We start from the raw sequence: 13,005 nt of genomic DNA on the forward strand, positions 1-13,005 counted from the left end.
GCTCTCACCACTCACTAGCTTGAGTCTTTTTCCAAGAGAAGCTTATCTCTGAGGACTTGCAACAGCCTGTTTGCTGAGTTTCCCTGGAGATGATCATGCTAGAACTGGGCAAGATTTAGGTCTCAACTTGTTTCCAAATTTCAGTGAACTTTTGAGACTTGTAGCCAACTGTCTTCTGAGTATCGGTGTGAATTTCTGGTAAAAAAAATATATATTGCAAAAAACAAGGACCTAAAACTCTCAAAAAGTGAGTTAAGTCAAAAAGTTGAAGGAGGGTATCAACAAAATAGCTATCTACATAAAATTTTACTGTTAAATGAGATCACTTCCAAAAAACAAGTACATGTAGTAAACTGTTTTCAACAGCTTAATGATATTGCCACCAGATACTGAGATGCTGCTTCTGAGAAAGAGGAAGCATTAATTTAATGTACAAAGTTGTCTTCTTACATAAATTTCCATACAATGTATGTTGAAAAAACATAAGTTAAGACCAGGAGAATTAGCATAATGGCTATGCAAAAAAAAAAAAAAAAGCTTCCATGCTCAAGGCTCCAAAGCCCTAGGTTCAGTCTCCAGCACTACCATAAACCAAAGCTGAACAGTGTTCTGGTAAGAGAGAAGACACATGCACACGCGCACGCACACACATACTATGCAATTTCTTACATGAAATTGAAGAGCTTTTTAAAAAAATTATCTTTATTTATCGTATAGAGACAGCCAGAAATCAAGAGGGAGGAGGGCAATAGAGAGGGAGAGAGACAGAGAGACACTTGCAGCACTGCTTCACCACTCGTAAAGCTTTCCCCTGCAGGTGGGGACTGGGGGCTCGAACCCCGGGCTCTTGCGCATTGTACTACATGTTCTCAACCAGGTGTGCCACCACCCGGCAGCTAAATTGAAGTGTTTTTTTAACAAAAGGTCATTTACAAATGTCAACAAAGCTCATTGCATAAAGAATGAACTAAATTGATGGTCATTCACACAAGGAAGGTACATAGAATGAACAGGTATACATTAGAATAAACACTGGAGGTAGGGAGAAAAAGACATGCTAAAAAAGGCCCCAATGATGCCTACTAAAACCCAGTCAAGGGTGAGCAATATAGCACAATGGGTATGAAAACAGACTCTCAACGCCTGAGGCTCTAGAGTTTCAGGTTCAGTCCCCCACATCACCATAAACCAGAGCTGAACAGCACTCCAGTAAAAAAAAAAAAGAAAAAGTTATTAGTTTTCCATCTGCTCAGAGAATCTACTAATCTGTGAACAAAGTAACTTATATGTAATTTAATCACTGTGAACTATTCAACAACTCAATAGAGAAGTTTCTCTGTCATTAATCAAAATGATATTTCTTTTTTGGGGTCATTATTGGGGTGTCATTGCTCCAGGTTGACTTTTTCCGACAGAAAGTTGCAGACAGAGATAAACAAACAAAGAGAAAGAAAACCATAGCACTGAAGCGTCCCTCCGTGTGATAGGGGGCCGGGCTCACCTGGATTGCATCCATGGCAAAGCAAGTCCCTATCTCGGTAAATTATCTTGCTGGACCTGCCTGAATCATTTTTCTTTTGTGATAGAGAGAAAAGCAGAGAGTGAGAGAGTAAAAGAAACCACAGCACCGTCCAAGTTTACTACTCAGCTATTAAAAACGGTGACTTCACCATTTTCAGCCCATCTTGGATGGAGCTTGAAAATTTCATGTTAAGGGAAATAAGTCAGAAACGGAAGGATGAGTATGGGATGATCTCACTCTCAGGCAGAAGTTGAAAAACAAGATCAGAAGAGAAAACACAAGTAGAACCTGAACTGGAGTTGGTGTATTGCACTGAAGTAAAAGACTCTGGGGTGGGTGGAGGGGAGAGTGCAGGTCCAAGAAGGATGACAGAGGACCTAGTGGGGGTTGTATTGTTATATGGAAAACTGAGAAATATTATGCATGTACAAACTATTGTACTCACTGTCAAATGTAAACATTAATCCCCCAATAAAAGAAAAAAAAAGTCATTTCTTAATAGACTTACAATTAGTATCAGAGCTAGTGGCAACTTACAAGCTACTATAAAATTCCTGCCATCAAAATTTTCGATAAAGTATGTGTGTGTGTTCTGTTTCTTCACAGAGACCATTTTCGATTGAACTGAGAAAAAAAAAATCTGACAGAGCAGTTCACTTTCAGTAATCTGGGTTTTTCCCAAATTATGACATGAAAGCCAGTCATTCTGAACTGGACAGTTTGAGTTTCTCTTCAAGAATCTGAAATGTAGGTCAGGGATGTGCTGACATTTTCATCTTCCTCAGAGCTGAAAATCTGAAGTAAGCATTGACAGGCAGACAGTGAGGAAGAAGACATGCAGGCTGACTCTGAGGCAGAATGATGTACTTCAAACAGGCTGGAAGGTAAAGATACAGTGATTATCCAAAGACTTAAACATAGCTCATTCTTGTTTGGAAATACCTGGGTGAACCTTTTCTCCTTTCAGTTCTTGTGATGTTTCATGTATAGGTCACTGATAAAAGTTGAACCTGTAATATTATCTGAAATCAAAGCACTTTAAATAATAACTGCAACTGTTTTATGAGAGGGGAAGTTAACTTTTAACTAAGAACATTACAGGGCTTATTTTGCAGTGTTTCAAAGAAAACTATCGTTTTGAATTTATAAAAATGATTTGTATATTCAGCATCCTGAGTGCCCCATTTTTAAAAAATGTTATAAAAATGCTTTATAATGGTTCAAGAGTTTTGTTGTCTTACCCGAAGGAGTTACATTTCTTAAAGATAAGAATAGCTGAGGAATATTGATTATTGACTAAATGAATTATTCAGTCAAGTCAGTAACTGAATAGTACAACCTCAGGGGGGAATCTAAGAGCAGTGCTGTTAAGCATTTCTACGTGTGTTCCTTTTGAGTTCTCTGCCGAGGAAAGGATTTCCTGTAAGCACAGTCAGTTTTAACACCAGTCTTTTTCTTACTTCATTTTTATTCATTTTTGGGTCCTCTTTATCTAAAAGTTATGAAATTTTCTAAGTTTCCCCAAGTTTTACTCATCAGTGACTGGCATTTCTAGGTCTTGATAGGTATGTACGTCTGATCTGGAGAATAATTCGTTGTCAGGACTCAAGTGCCTAAGGCTCCTGGTTTAATTCTTAGTGTCACATACACCTATGTATGTGCCCTAAGCTTCTCTCTGTTTCCCTGTCTTTCATATGACACACACACAAACTCAATAAACAAAATAAATATTTTTTTGATGGAGGGTGGAAAGAGGAGACAGATTTAAAACATTTTTATTAAGAATCAAAATGTTCTACTAAATAATTAATGGAGATTTTGAAGGGTATAAAACTGCATTCTACTTTACTTCTTACCTGGATTCTATCTGTCCACAAGGCAGTGACTTTTGTTTGCCATGGCTCCTTCTCCCCACATCCTCCCTTCTTTCTCCTTGCTTTCCAAATGAAAAACAATAGGGGGAGGGGGAAAACAGCATAAGGGTTATGCAAAGAAACTCTCATACCTGAGGCTCAAAAGTCCCAGGTTCAATCTCCCACACTACCATAAGCTCTGGTTTAAAAAAAAAAAATCACTCTACAAATCAAAGACAATAATCACTGTTAGGAAAAGTATAGTTCATGCCTTGTTGCTATTTTATCAGCTTATTCCAATTTAATTTTTTTTGCATTTTTTTTTCTAGAGAGGAACAAACACTTTTCCCTGTTTTCAGAAATGAATCAGGTCGTGAGTCAATGGGATGTGCTAATAACTCTTTACATGTTCTTCAGCTGGTGCCATGGAGGTACAGTATTTTCAGTACTTATCCCCAGTTTCTATTTAACAAAGAAAATATAGAGAGCTTTTTATTTTCAAGGTGTATTCTAGAATGTCTGAAGAACTAAAAATGCTCAGTCTGAGGAAAAATTATATACACATAAACTTAGATGGAATGAAATTTTAAAGTCCAACCTCTCTCCTAATGCAGACTTGTCTTCTTCTCAAAGATTCTAACAGATACATGAAGATTTTCAAGAAAGAGCTCATTGCTTTGAATCGGCGTGTGTCATCTCTGAATCAATGTAACTGTTACATGATGTTTAACACATTTAATGTGCTTAATGTCAAATATTTAAAAGTAATTTAATTAAAAAAAAAACTATTTGTTGATGGTTGCTACATGTTGGACACCTTGAGGAGTTTTTTATTCCTCACAATAATTTGTAAAGTGCATATTGTTATTCCCAGGGCATGCTCCACACAAACAGCTTGCACTATGATAGTGACAAGCATAAACAGTTTTAAGGACTTCAGGAGGGGGGAGAGGGGACCACCAGAAGTTCAGGCAAGGCAGCAGGTGGCATGTAAGCATTTTTGTTGGAGACACCAGTGTCCTGAACAGGTGAAAAGAAGCCCGTTGTCTGGGAATCAAGCAACACCAAGGGGAGGTTCTAGAATACAGAAGAAAGTTTGAAGCTGATACAAGTTACTCAAAATAGTGACTCCGACAAAGTCATTTTTCTTTATTTTTTTAAATATTTATTTATTCCCTTTTGTTGCCCTTGTTGTTTTATTGTTGTAGTTATTGATGTCGTTATTGTTGGATAGGACAGAGAGAAATGGAGAGAGGAGGGGAAGACAGAGGGGGGAGAGAAAGATAGACACCTGCAGACCTGCTTCACCGCCTGTGAAGCGACTTCCCTGCAGGTGGGGAGCCAGGGACTCTAACCCGGATCCTTCCACTGGTCCTTGCACCTTGCGCCACCTGAGCTTAACCAAAGTCATTTTTTTTAAATAGGTTGGGACATTATTATGCTAGAGTTATGCTGATAAGAAATAGAAACATTTTCAGAATTACCTTTAGTAGCATGGTTTTATTTATTAAGCTCATAATCTTCTGATGAAGATGCCTTCATCTGCAAAAGAGCAAAAGAGTAGAGAGTAGGGCTTGAGTTCTGTCATCCTAAGTGCTATTTCTACTTGTGCTTTTGAAAACTGTTGCAGCCTCACAATGTTCTCTGCTCCTAAGCAGGAATGTTAATTGTATTTGCTCTGTAGGCAGAGAAGCTGTAAGACTTCTTGTCTCTCGCACCATGATGCAGGACATCAATAGAAGGAGAAAGCAGGGAGTCAGGTAGTAGCGCAGTGGGTTAAGCGCAGTTGGCGCAAAGTGCAAGGACTGGCATAAGGATCCCGGTTCGAGCCCCTCGCTTCCCACCTGCAGGGGAGTCACTTCACAGGCAGTGAAGCAGGTCTGCAGGTGTCTGTCTTTCTCTCCCCCTCTCTGTCTTCCCTTCCTCTCTCCATTTCTCTCTGTCCTATCTAACAACATCAATAACAACAATAATAACTACAACAATAAAGTAACAAGGGCAACAAAAGGGAATAAATAAATAAATATTTTTTTAAAAAGGAGAAAGCACACTGGGATATTACTATCAATACAGTCTTAAAACATTCTCCCAATGGAAATAAATTCATTGATTAAAAAAAAAGTGGATGACTGCTAAGTGCAGCTGTGTATTGTCCTGAATCTTCAGTTTTCATCCTTACATGGGGTTGTATTTGTTTATTTCCAGGGATTACAAATATAAAGTGCTCGGGCCGTCTGTGGGTGGAGCCAGCCACAGTCTTTAGGATGGGTATGAATGTCTCCGTCTACTGCTACGTAGCACTTAAGAACTGCCAACCAAGTACACTTCATTTTTACACAAATGACAACAAGGAAAGTTTTCAGATGACAAGAATTAATAAGACAACCGCTTGGTTTTGGTATCCAAACTTTCTGGAACCACATGCCTCCTTGTTCTGCACTGGTGAATGTCCTGGATATTTTCAAGAGACACTGATATGCGGAAAAGATATTTCTGCTGGGTGTAAGTATTGAGATGCACTCAAAAATCTCGATGAAAACTATGCTAATAACGAACTGGTGGTAATTACAAACTGTGTTGAAAAGAAGTAGATTGAAGGGCCAGGCAGTGGCACACCTGGTTAAGTGCACAAGGACCTGGGTTCAAGCCCCTGGTCCCTACCTGCAGGGGGCAAGTTCACGAATAGTGAAGCAGGGCTGCGGGTGTCTCTCTATCTCGCTTCGTCTCTATCTCCCCCTCCCTTCTCAACTTCTCTCTCTGTCTCTATCCAATAAATAAATAAATAAGAATATGTTTTAAAAATGAAGACATCTTTAAAACAAAAAGAAAAGAAGTAGCTTGTAAATCCAAATGTTTCCAGAGGCTAGGGTGGTCAGGAGATGAGAAATTGAATCCATGTATCCAGAAGAAAAAAAAGTGATGGAAGAGCTTGTCAGAGGGGCTCACCTGGTAGAACACACATGCTGCACTGTGCAAGGACCCAGGTTTGGGCCCTGCCTACCATATGGGGGTGCCTGCAAAGTGTTTTGGGAGGTAGGAGGGCAGGCTTCAGAAACAGAGACACAGGACTACAAAATGTCTGTCTATGCCTCTTTCTCCCTCTCCCTCTCCCCTTCACCTTCTGTCTGAAAAAAAGGAAAAGAAAAGAAAAAGAAAAAAAAAAAACACCAAGTGTGGTGAACTGTGCAAGCACAGAACCCCAGCAATAACCTTTGGGGAAAATGTTTGGTGGCATCTGTGACCGAGAAGGCAGCACACAGGTGGTCTACTCACAGCAGTCACTGCACGGTTCCAGCCAGCATATCTAAGGGCCTCTTACTCCTAGAGCTTTTGATTCTTTAAAAGAACAAACAAACTCCCTGGCTAAGGCCCCAGGTGACGGGGTGGCCTGGTAGTGACTAAAGAGTCATCATTAAAGTATGCTGGTCTCTTGCCCTTATTCAGCTTTTATAGTCCTTACTTTGACAAGGATAGCTTTGGAGTGATTGAGGGATGTGTAATAGGAGGTAGGTGAAGAGGATATCTAAGTTTAAGTAGAGTATCTATTTCATTAGGTACTTTAAGGTATCTCTTTAGAGTGTTTTTTAAAAAATTATTATCCTTATTTATTGGATAGAGACAGTCAAAAATCAAGAGGGAAGGGGTTGATAGAGAGGGAGAGGCACAGAAAGACACCTGCAGCCCTGCTTCACCACTCTTTGAAGCCTTCCTCCTGCAGGTGGGGAGGGGACTTGAACCCGGGTCCTTGAGCATTGTAATACATGCACTCAACCAGGTGCACCACCACCCAGCCCCCAAGGTGTCTTTTTAGGTCTTTTTACTTGCTTGCTTCATTTATTGACTCATGGGAGACTATTGTTCACTTTTGCTTTAAGGTGTACATTTTCCCCTAACTTACGGATACATGTGCACATGTGCCCTGTGTCATAGGCCCTGGTCTATATCTAGGTTCTGAGGTTTTGTTAAGAAGTGTGCCACCCGAAATGGAATTAAGGAGTCCTATGAGCTAGGAAAGGTCTCACCAGAGTAATGAAGCTGGAGGGTTGACATTCCACGCCTGACATCTCTAGACACAGTCCAAAGTGAGGCATGCTGAGGTGGTACTGGTTGCATTGCTTAGGTTGGGATCGGCAGATGCAGGATCAGTTGGTATGACTTGAGAGAAGCTTGCTGGAAAGTTGAGCCTCACCCTCGAGGTTCCAGGATTGGAAGATATACGGGCTTTATAGACAAAGGGGCAGGTTCCTGCTGTCTTAGGGTTTAAGAAGGCAATAGGTAGTTATTGCTATAACCAACGTATTTGGCAATTGGGTTAACTTTGAAAACCCCATTGTTAGGATTTGCTGTATCATACAAGACCTTATCATAATTTATGTCCCTTGATGTTGTTTCTATATAGCTGTATCTTATAGACACCCGCAGCCCTGCGTCACCACTCCTGAAGCTTTCCCCCTGCCAGTGAGGGACCAGGGGCTTGAACCCTGGTCCTTGCGCACTGTAATGTGTGTGCTTAACCAGGTACACCACCACCTGGTGCCTTTCTTTCATTTGATAGTGCAGAGACAAATTTAGAGGGGAGATAAATAGAGAGAGAGAGAGAGAGAGACCTACAGCCCTGTTTCATCACTGGTGAAGCTTTCCCCTGCAGATGGAGACAGGGATTTGAACATGTGTCCTTGTGCATGGTAAGGTGTGTGTTCAGCTGGGTGCACTACTACCTAGACCCTGTCATATCCTCAGATTTTGGTTGTTGCTTTTTTCATCTTTTTTTTTTTTTATCTCTTTCCGATTCAATGATATCAAACTCGAGGCAGATCCCACTAAGAGCATTTGAGGCTAAGATTTAGGGAGAAAAAATGCAATTGCAAAACTAGCTTGATGCTCTTCCTAATACCAACCGTACGTGACCTTGGGCAAGCCCTCTGGCTACACCAAAGTCTCCAAAAGGAGACTGCTGTCCCCAGTCATGGCAAGCACCAAATCTTCAACTGTCAGCGAGAAAGCATATTACCCATGTTAAAGGACAACAGCAATGTGCCCGGTCCCTTAGAGGACATCCTTCTGAGGGAAAATGAAGAGTTTCTTACAAGATTCCCGGTTCCTGGTTCTCCTGTCGCAACTATCTCTGTAATATCAAGAAAAATTGCTATCAAGCCAGCCTTAAGAATACATGCTACCCTAGTTGTTTCCTCATAGTATTCTGACACAGGCCAGTCCAACCCCTCCTTAAGCAGCCCAGTGGCTCCCGGTTGGTCACTGTATCCGTGCTGAATTTAGCTTTTCATCAACAAAGTGCACCACATACAGCCCGGGACTCCTGGGCTCAAGCACTTTTCCAGCCTCACCCTCCTCACTAGCTGGGACGGCATATGCACAGCACTGTTTCCAGCTGTTCTCACAGTATTCAGGAAACATTGAACTGGTTATAGTATTATGGCTTGACCTGTGTTGACTTGTACGTATTTAGTTCTGGGTTGAATAATTTCAGCATGCCTTTTTTTGCTTCTCTCGGAAGGGTTAATGGTTTACTGTAAATACAGTTGTTGAAACATGGGTAGTATTTCTCAATTTTCTGCAAGACATTCTGACCCCCACCCCCAGCCTAGGTCCTCCTGCATCCTCAGGCACCAGGACCTGAAAGCCACGACCACCTCCTCTCCACACTCCACTTTGGGATCCCTCCCTTTGGTGCAGAACACAAAACCCAGTCCGAGTTCTGCTTTGTCTTTCCCCTTTCTGTTCTTCTTTCTCAATTTCTCTCTCCATCCATGAGTGAGATCATTCCATATTCATTCTTCTCTTACTTAATGACTTAACATGATTCTTTCAAGCTCCATCCAAGATGAGGTGAAGATGGTGAAGTCACCATTTTTAATAGCTTGAGGAGTATTCCATTGTGTATATAGACCACAACTTGCTCAGCCACTCATCTGTTGCTGGACACCTGGGGTTGCTTCCAGGTTTTGGCTATTACAGATTGTGCTGCTATGAACATAGGTCTATACACAAATCTTTTTGGATGGGTGTGTTGGTTTTCCTTAGGATCTATTCCTTAGGAATTGCAGGATCATAGGATAGGTCCATTTCTAGCCTTCTGTGAGCCTCCAGACTTGCTCTCTGCAGGGGTTGGACCATTTTCTTTTCTTTCTTTCTTTCTTTCTTTCTTTCTTTCTTTCTTTCTTTCTTTTATTTATTCCCTTTTGTTGCCCTTGTTGTTTTATTGTTGTAGTTATTATTGTTGTTGTCGTTGTTGGATAGGACAGAGAGAAATGGAGAGAGGAGGGGAAGACAGAGAGGAGGAGAGAAAGATAGACACCTGCAGACCTGCTTCACCGCCTGTGAAGCGACTCCCCTGCAGGTGGGGAGCCGGGGTTCAAACCGGGATCCTTATGCCGGTCCTTGTGCTTTGCGCCACCTGCGCTTAACCCGCTGTGCTACAGCCCGACTCCCGGGTTGGACCATTTTCAATCCCACCAGCAGTGTAGGAGGGTTCCTTTGCCCGCACAACCTCTCCAGTATTTATTGCTGCTACCTTTTCAGACGTGTGACATTCTCATAGGGGTGAAGTAGTATTTCACTGTTGCCTTTACTTGCATGTCTATGACAATCAATAAGTTGGAGCATTTTTCATATGTCTGTTCAGCATTATATTAATACAGATTCATTCCATCAGCACCTGAATTTTCAATTACAGATAGAGGGTCTTGGGTCCTAGCTATCCTCCTGCATGTGTGTGTGCGTGCATATGAGAGAGAGAGACACTGAGAGACAGAGAGGTATTTCTGGGGCTTACCCACACTGGACTGCTTTTTTTCAGACACACACACACTGTATGGTGTTATAACACACACATTGTATCACAGTATAACACACACATTGTATCACAGTATAACACACACATTGTATCACAGTATCACACACACATTGTATAACAGTATAACACACACACTGTATGGTGTTATAACACACACATTGTATCACAGTATAACACACACATTGTATCACAGTATAACACATACATTGTATCACAGTATCACACACACATTGTATCACAGTATCACACACACATTGTATAACAGTTTAACACACACACTGTATGGTGTTATAACGCACACATTGTATCACAGTATAACACACACATTGTATCACAGTATAACACACACATTGTATCACAGTATAACACACACATTGTATCACAGTATCACACACACATTGTATAACAGTATAACACACACACTGTATGGTGTTATAACGCACACATCGTATCACAGTATAACACACACATTGTATCACAGTATCACACACACATTGTATCACAGTATCACACACACATTGTATCACAGTATAACACACACATTGCCATGAACAAGTCCTTGGTTCCCACCTGTGTGGGGGGGAAGCCTCACAAGCAGGTGCCTCTTTCTCCTTCTCTATCTCTCCCTTCCCTCTTAAATCCTCTCTGTCTCTATAAAAAACAAAAAATACAAACAAATAAATAAGGTAAATAAAGAAAAAAAGGTGATTGATGGGTAAAGTGGACTCATATGGCAGTACCAAACCCCAGGGATAAGCCTGGTGGCAGAGAGAGAGAGAGAGAGAGAGAGAGACTGAGAAACAGATTCTTAAGAACCAAATCGGAGTTTGGACTTCTTCCTTATTTTCAGAACTAAGTTAAGAACCAGACCACATTGTCTCTACCACCTGGTGGTTAGAATGGATCCCTGCAAAACAGGAAGCTTCCTTCTAAAACAAGGTCATCGTCCTACATAACGCTGAACAGCTAAGCTTGCACGACCCATGCAAGGAGCAGGGCCGTGGCGGGAGGCAGAGGTGAACTGAAGCGTTAAGTTTTGGACGAGTAAAGTTGGCAAATCTATGCTTTGAATTAAGGAAAAACTATGTCATGTGTACACTTATTATAACCTGTAGGAACTGAACTCACAAGCAGATATCTTATCTGGCATAAAAAGACTCTTTGGTCTGGGAGATGGTGCAGTGGATACAGCACTGGACTCTCAAGCATGAGGTCCTGAGTTCGATCCCTAGAAACGCATGTACCAGAGTTATGTATGGTTCTTTCTCTCTCTTATATTTCTCATTAATAAATAAAATCAGGAGTCGGGCGGTAGCACAGTGGATTGAGCACACGTGGCGCGAAGCCCAAGAACTGGCGTAAGGATCCTGGTTCAAGCCCTGGCTCCCCATCTGCAAGGGAGTCACTTCACAGGCGGTGAAGCAGGTCTGCAGGTGTCTGTCTTTCTCTCCCCCTCTCTGTCTTCCCCTCCTCTCTCCATTTCTCTCTGTCCTATCCAACAATGACGACATCAATAACAACAATAAAAACTATAACAATAGAACAACAAGGGCAACAAAATGGAATAAATAAATATTTAAAAATAAATAAATAAATAAATAAAATCTTTAAAAAAGATTCTTTAGCTTGTCCACATCCTCAGGAGACAAACAATAACAACAACAAAAACAAACCCCAAACTTTTGCATGAATACTTTACTGTTTGTTCTTCAAGGAGGAGGCTGGGGTGCAGAAAGGACCCACAAGGTTGTGGGTCAGTGGTGCACCGGGTTAAGTGCACATAGTTCAAAACGCAAGGACCCATTCAAGGATCCCGGTTCAAGCCCTGGCTCCCCACCTGGTAGGGTGACAATTTTCATGTCAATCACAGAGAGAAACAAGGAGGGAGAAGGCTGGGAAGATAGCATAGTGGTTATTCAAAAAATAAAACAAAACAAAATAAAATAAAATAAAATAAAATAAAATAAAATAAAAAAGACTTTCATGCCTAAGGTTCCTAGGTCCCAGGATCACTCTGTAGCACAACCTTAAGCCAAAGCTGAATAGTGGTCTGGTTAAATAGGAAGAATAAAAAAGGGGACCAGGGACTGGCACACCGGGGTTAGCACAAGAAGCCATTTAAGAATACTGGTTCAAGTCCTGGCCCCCCACCTGAAGGGGAGACGCGTCACAAGCGGTGAAGCAGGTCTGCAGGTGTCTGTCTGTCTCTATCTATCTATCTATCTACCTATCTATCTATCTATCTATCTGTGTCTGTTTATCTATCTATCTGTGTCTGTCTGTCTATCTATCTATCTGTCTGTGTCTGTCTGTCTATGTCTGTTTATCTATCTATCTGTGTCTGTCTATCTATCTATCTGTCTACCTATGTCTGTTTATCTATCTATCTATCTATCTGTGTCTGACTGTCTATCTGTCTGTGTCTGTCTGTCTGTCTATCTATGTCTGTTTATCTATCTATCTGTGTCTGTCTATCTGTCTGTCTGTCTATCTGTCTGTGTTTGTCTGTCTGTCTGTCTATCTATGTCTGTTTATCTGTCTATCTATCTATCTGTGTCTGTCTATCTATCTATGTCTGTCTGTGTCTGTCTGTCTATTTATCTGTCTGTGTCTGTCTGTCTGTCTGTCTATGTCTGTTTATCTATCTGTCTATCTATCTATCTATGTGTCTGTCTGACTATCTATCTGTCTGTCTGTGTCTGTCTGTCTATCTATGTCTGTTTATCTATCTATCTCTGTCTGTCTGTCTATCTTTGTCTGTCTATCTATCTGTCTATCTATGTCTGTTTATCTATCTATCTGTCTGTCTATCTATG

General features: G+C 41.1%; 1 protein-coding gene and 1 long non-coding RNA gene across 2 annotated transcripts in view; one reads left to right on the forward strand and one right to left on the reverse strand.

Moving 5' to 3' along the window:
- Positions 1 to 13,005, reverse strand: part of LOC132542964 (uncharacterized) — a 67,344-nt gene that overhangs the window by 10,196 nt on the left and 44,143 nt on the right. The gene's annotated exons all lie outside the window — the stretch shown is intronic.
- IL23R (interleukin 23 receptor) overlaps positions 3,737 to 13,005 on the forward strand; it is a 77,948-nt gene continuing 68,679 nt past the window's right edge. Inside the window, exons 1-2 of the mRNA XM_007538154.2 lie at positions 3,737 to 3,806; positions 5,581 to 5,877. Coding sequence (XP_007538216.1) covers positions 3,737 to 3,806; positions 5,581 to 5,877 — 367 coding nt within the window. The remainder of the gene's footprint in view (positions 3,807 to 5,580; positions 5,878 to 13,005) is intronic.

This window comes from Erinaceus europaeus, chromosome 13 (assembly GCF_950295315.1).
Source record: "Erinaceus europaeus chromosome 13, mEriEur2.1, whole genome shotgun sequence".
Taxonomy (NCBI): Eukaryota; Metazoa; Chordata; class Mammalia; order Eulipotyphla; family Erinaceidae; genus Erinaceus; species Erinaceus europaeus.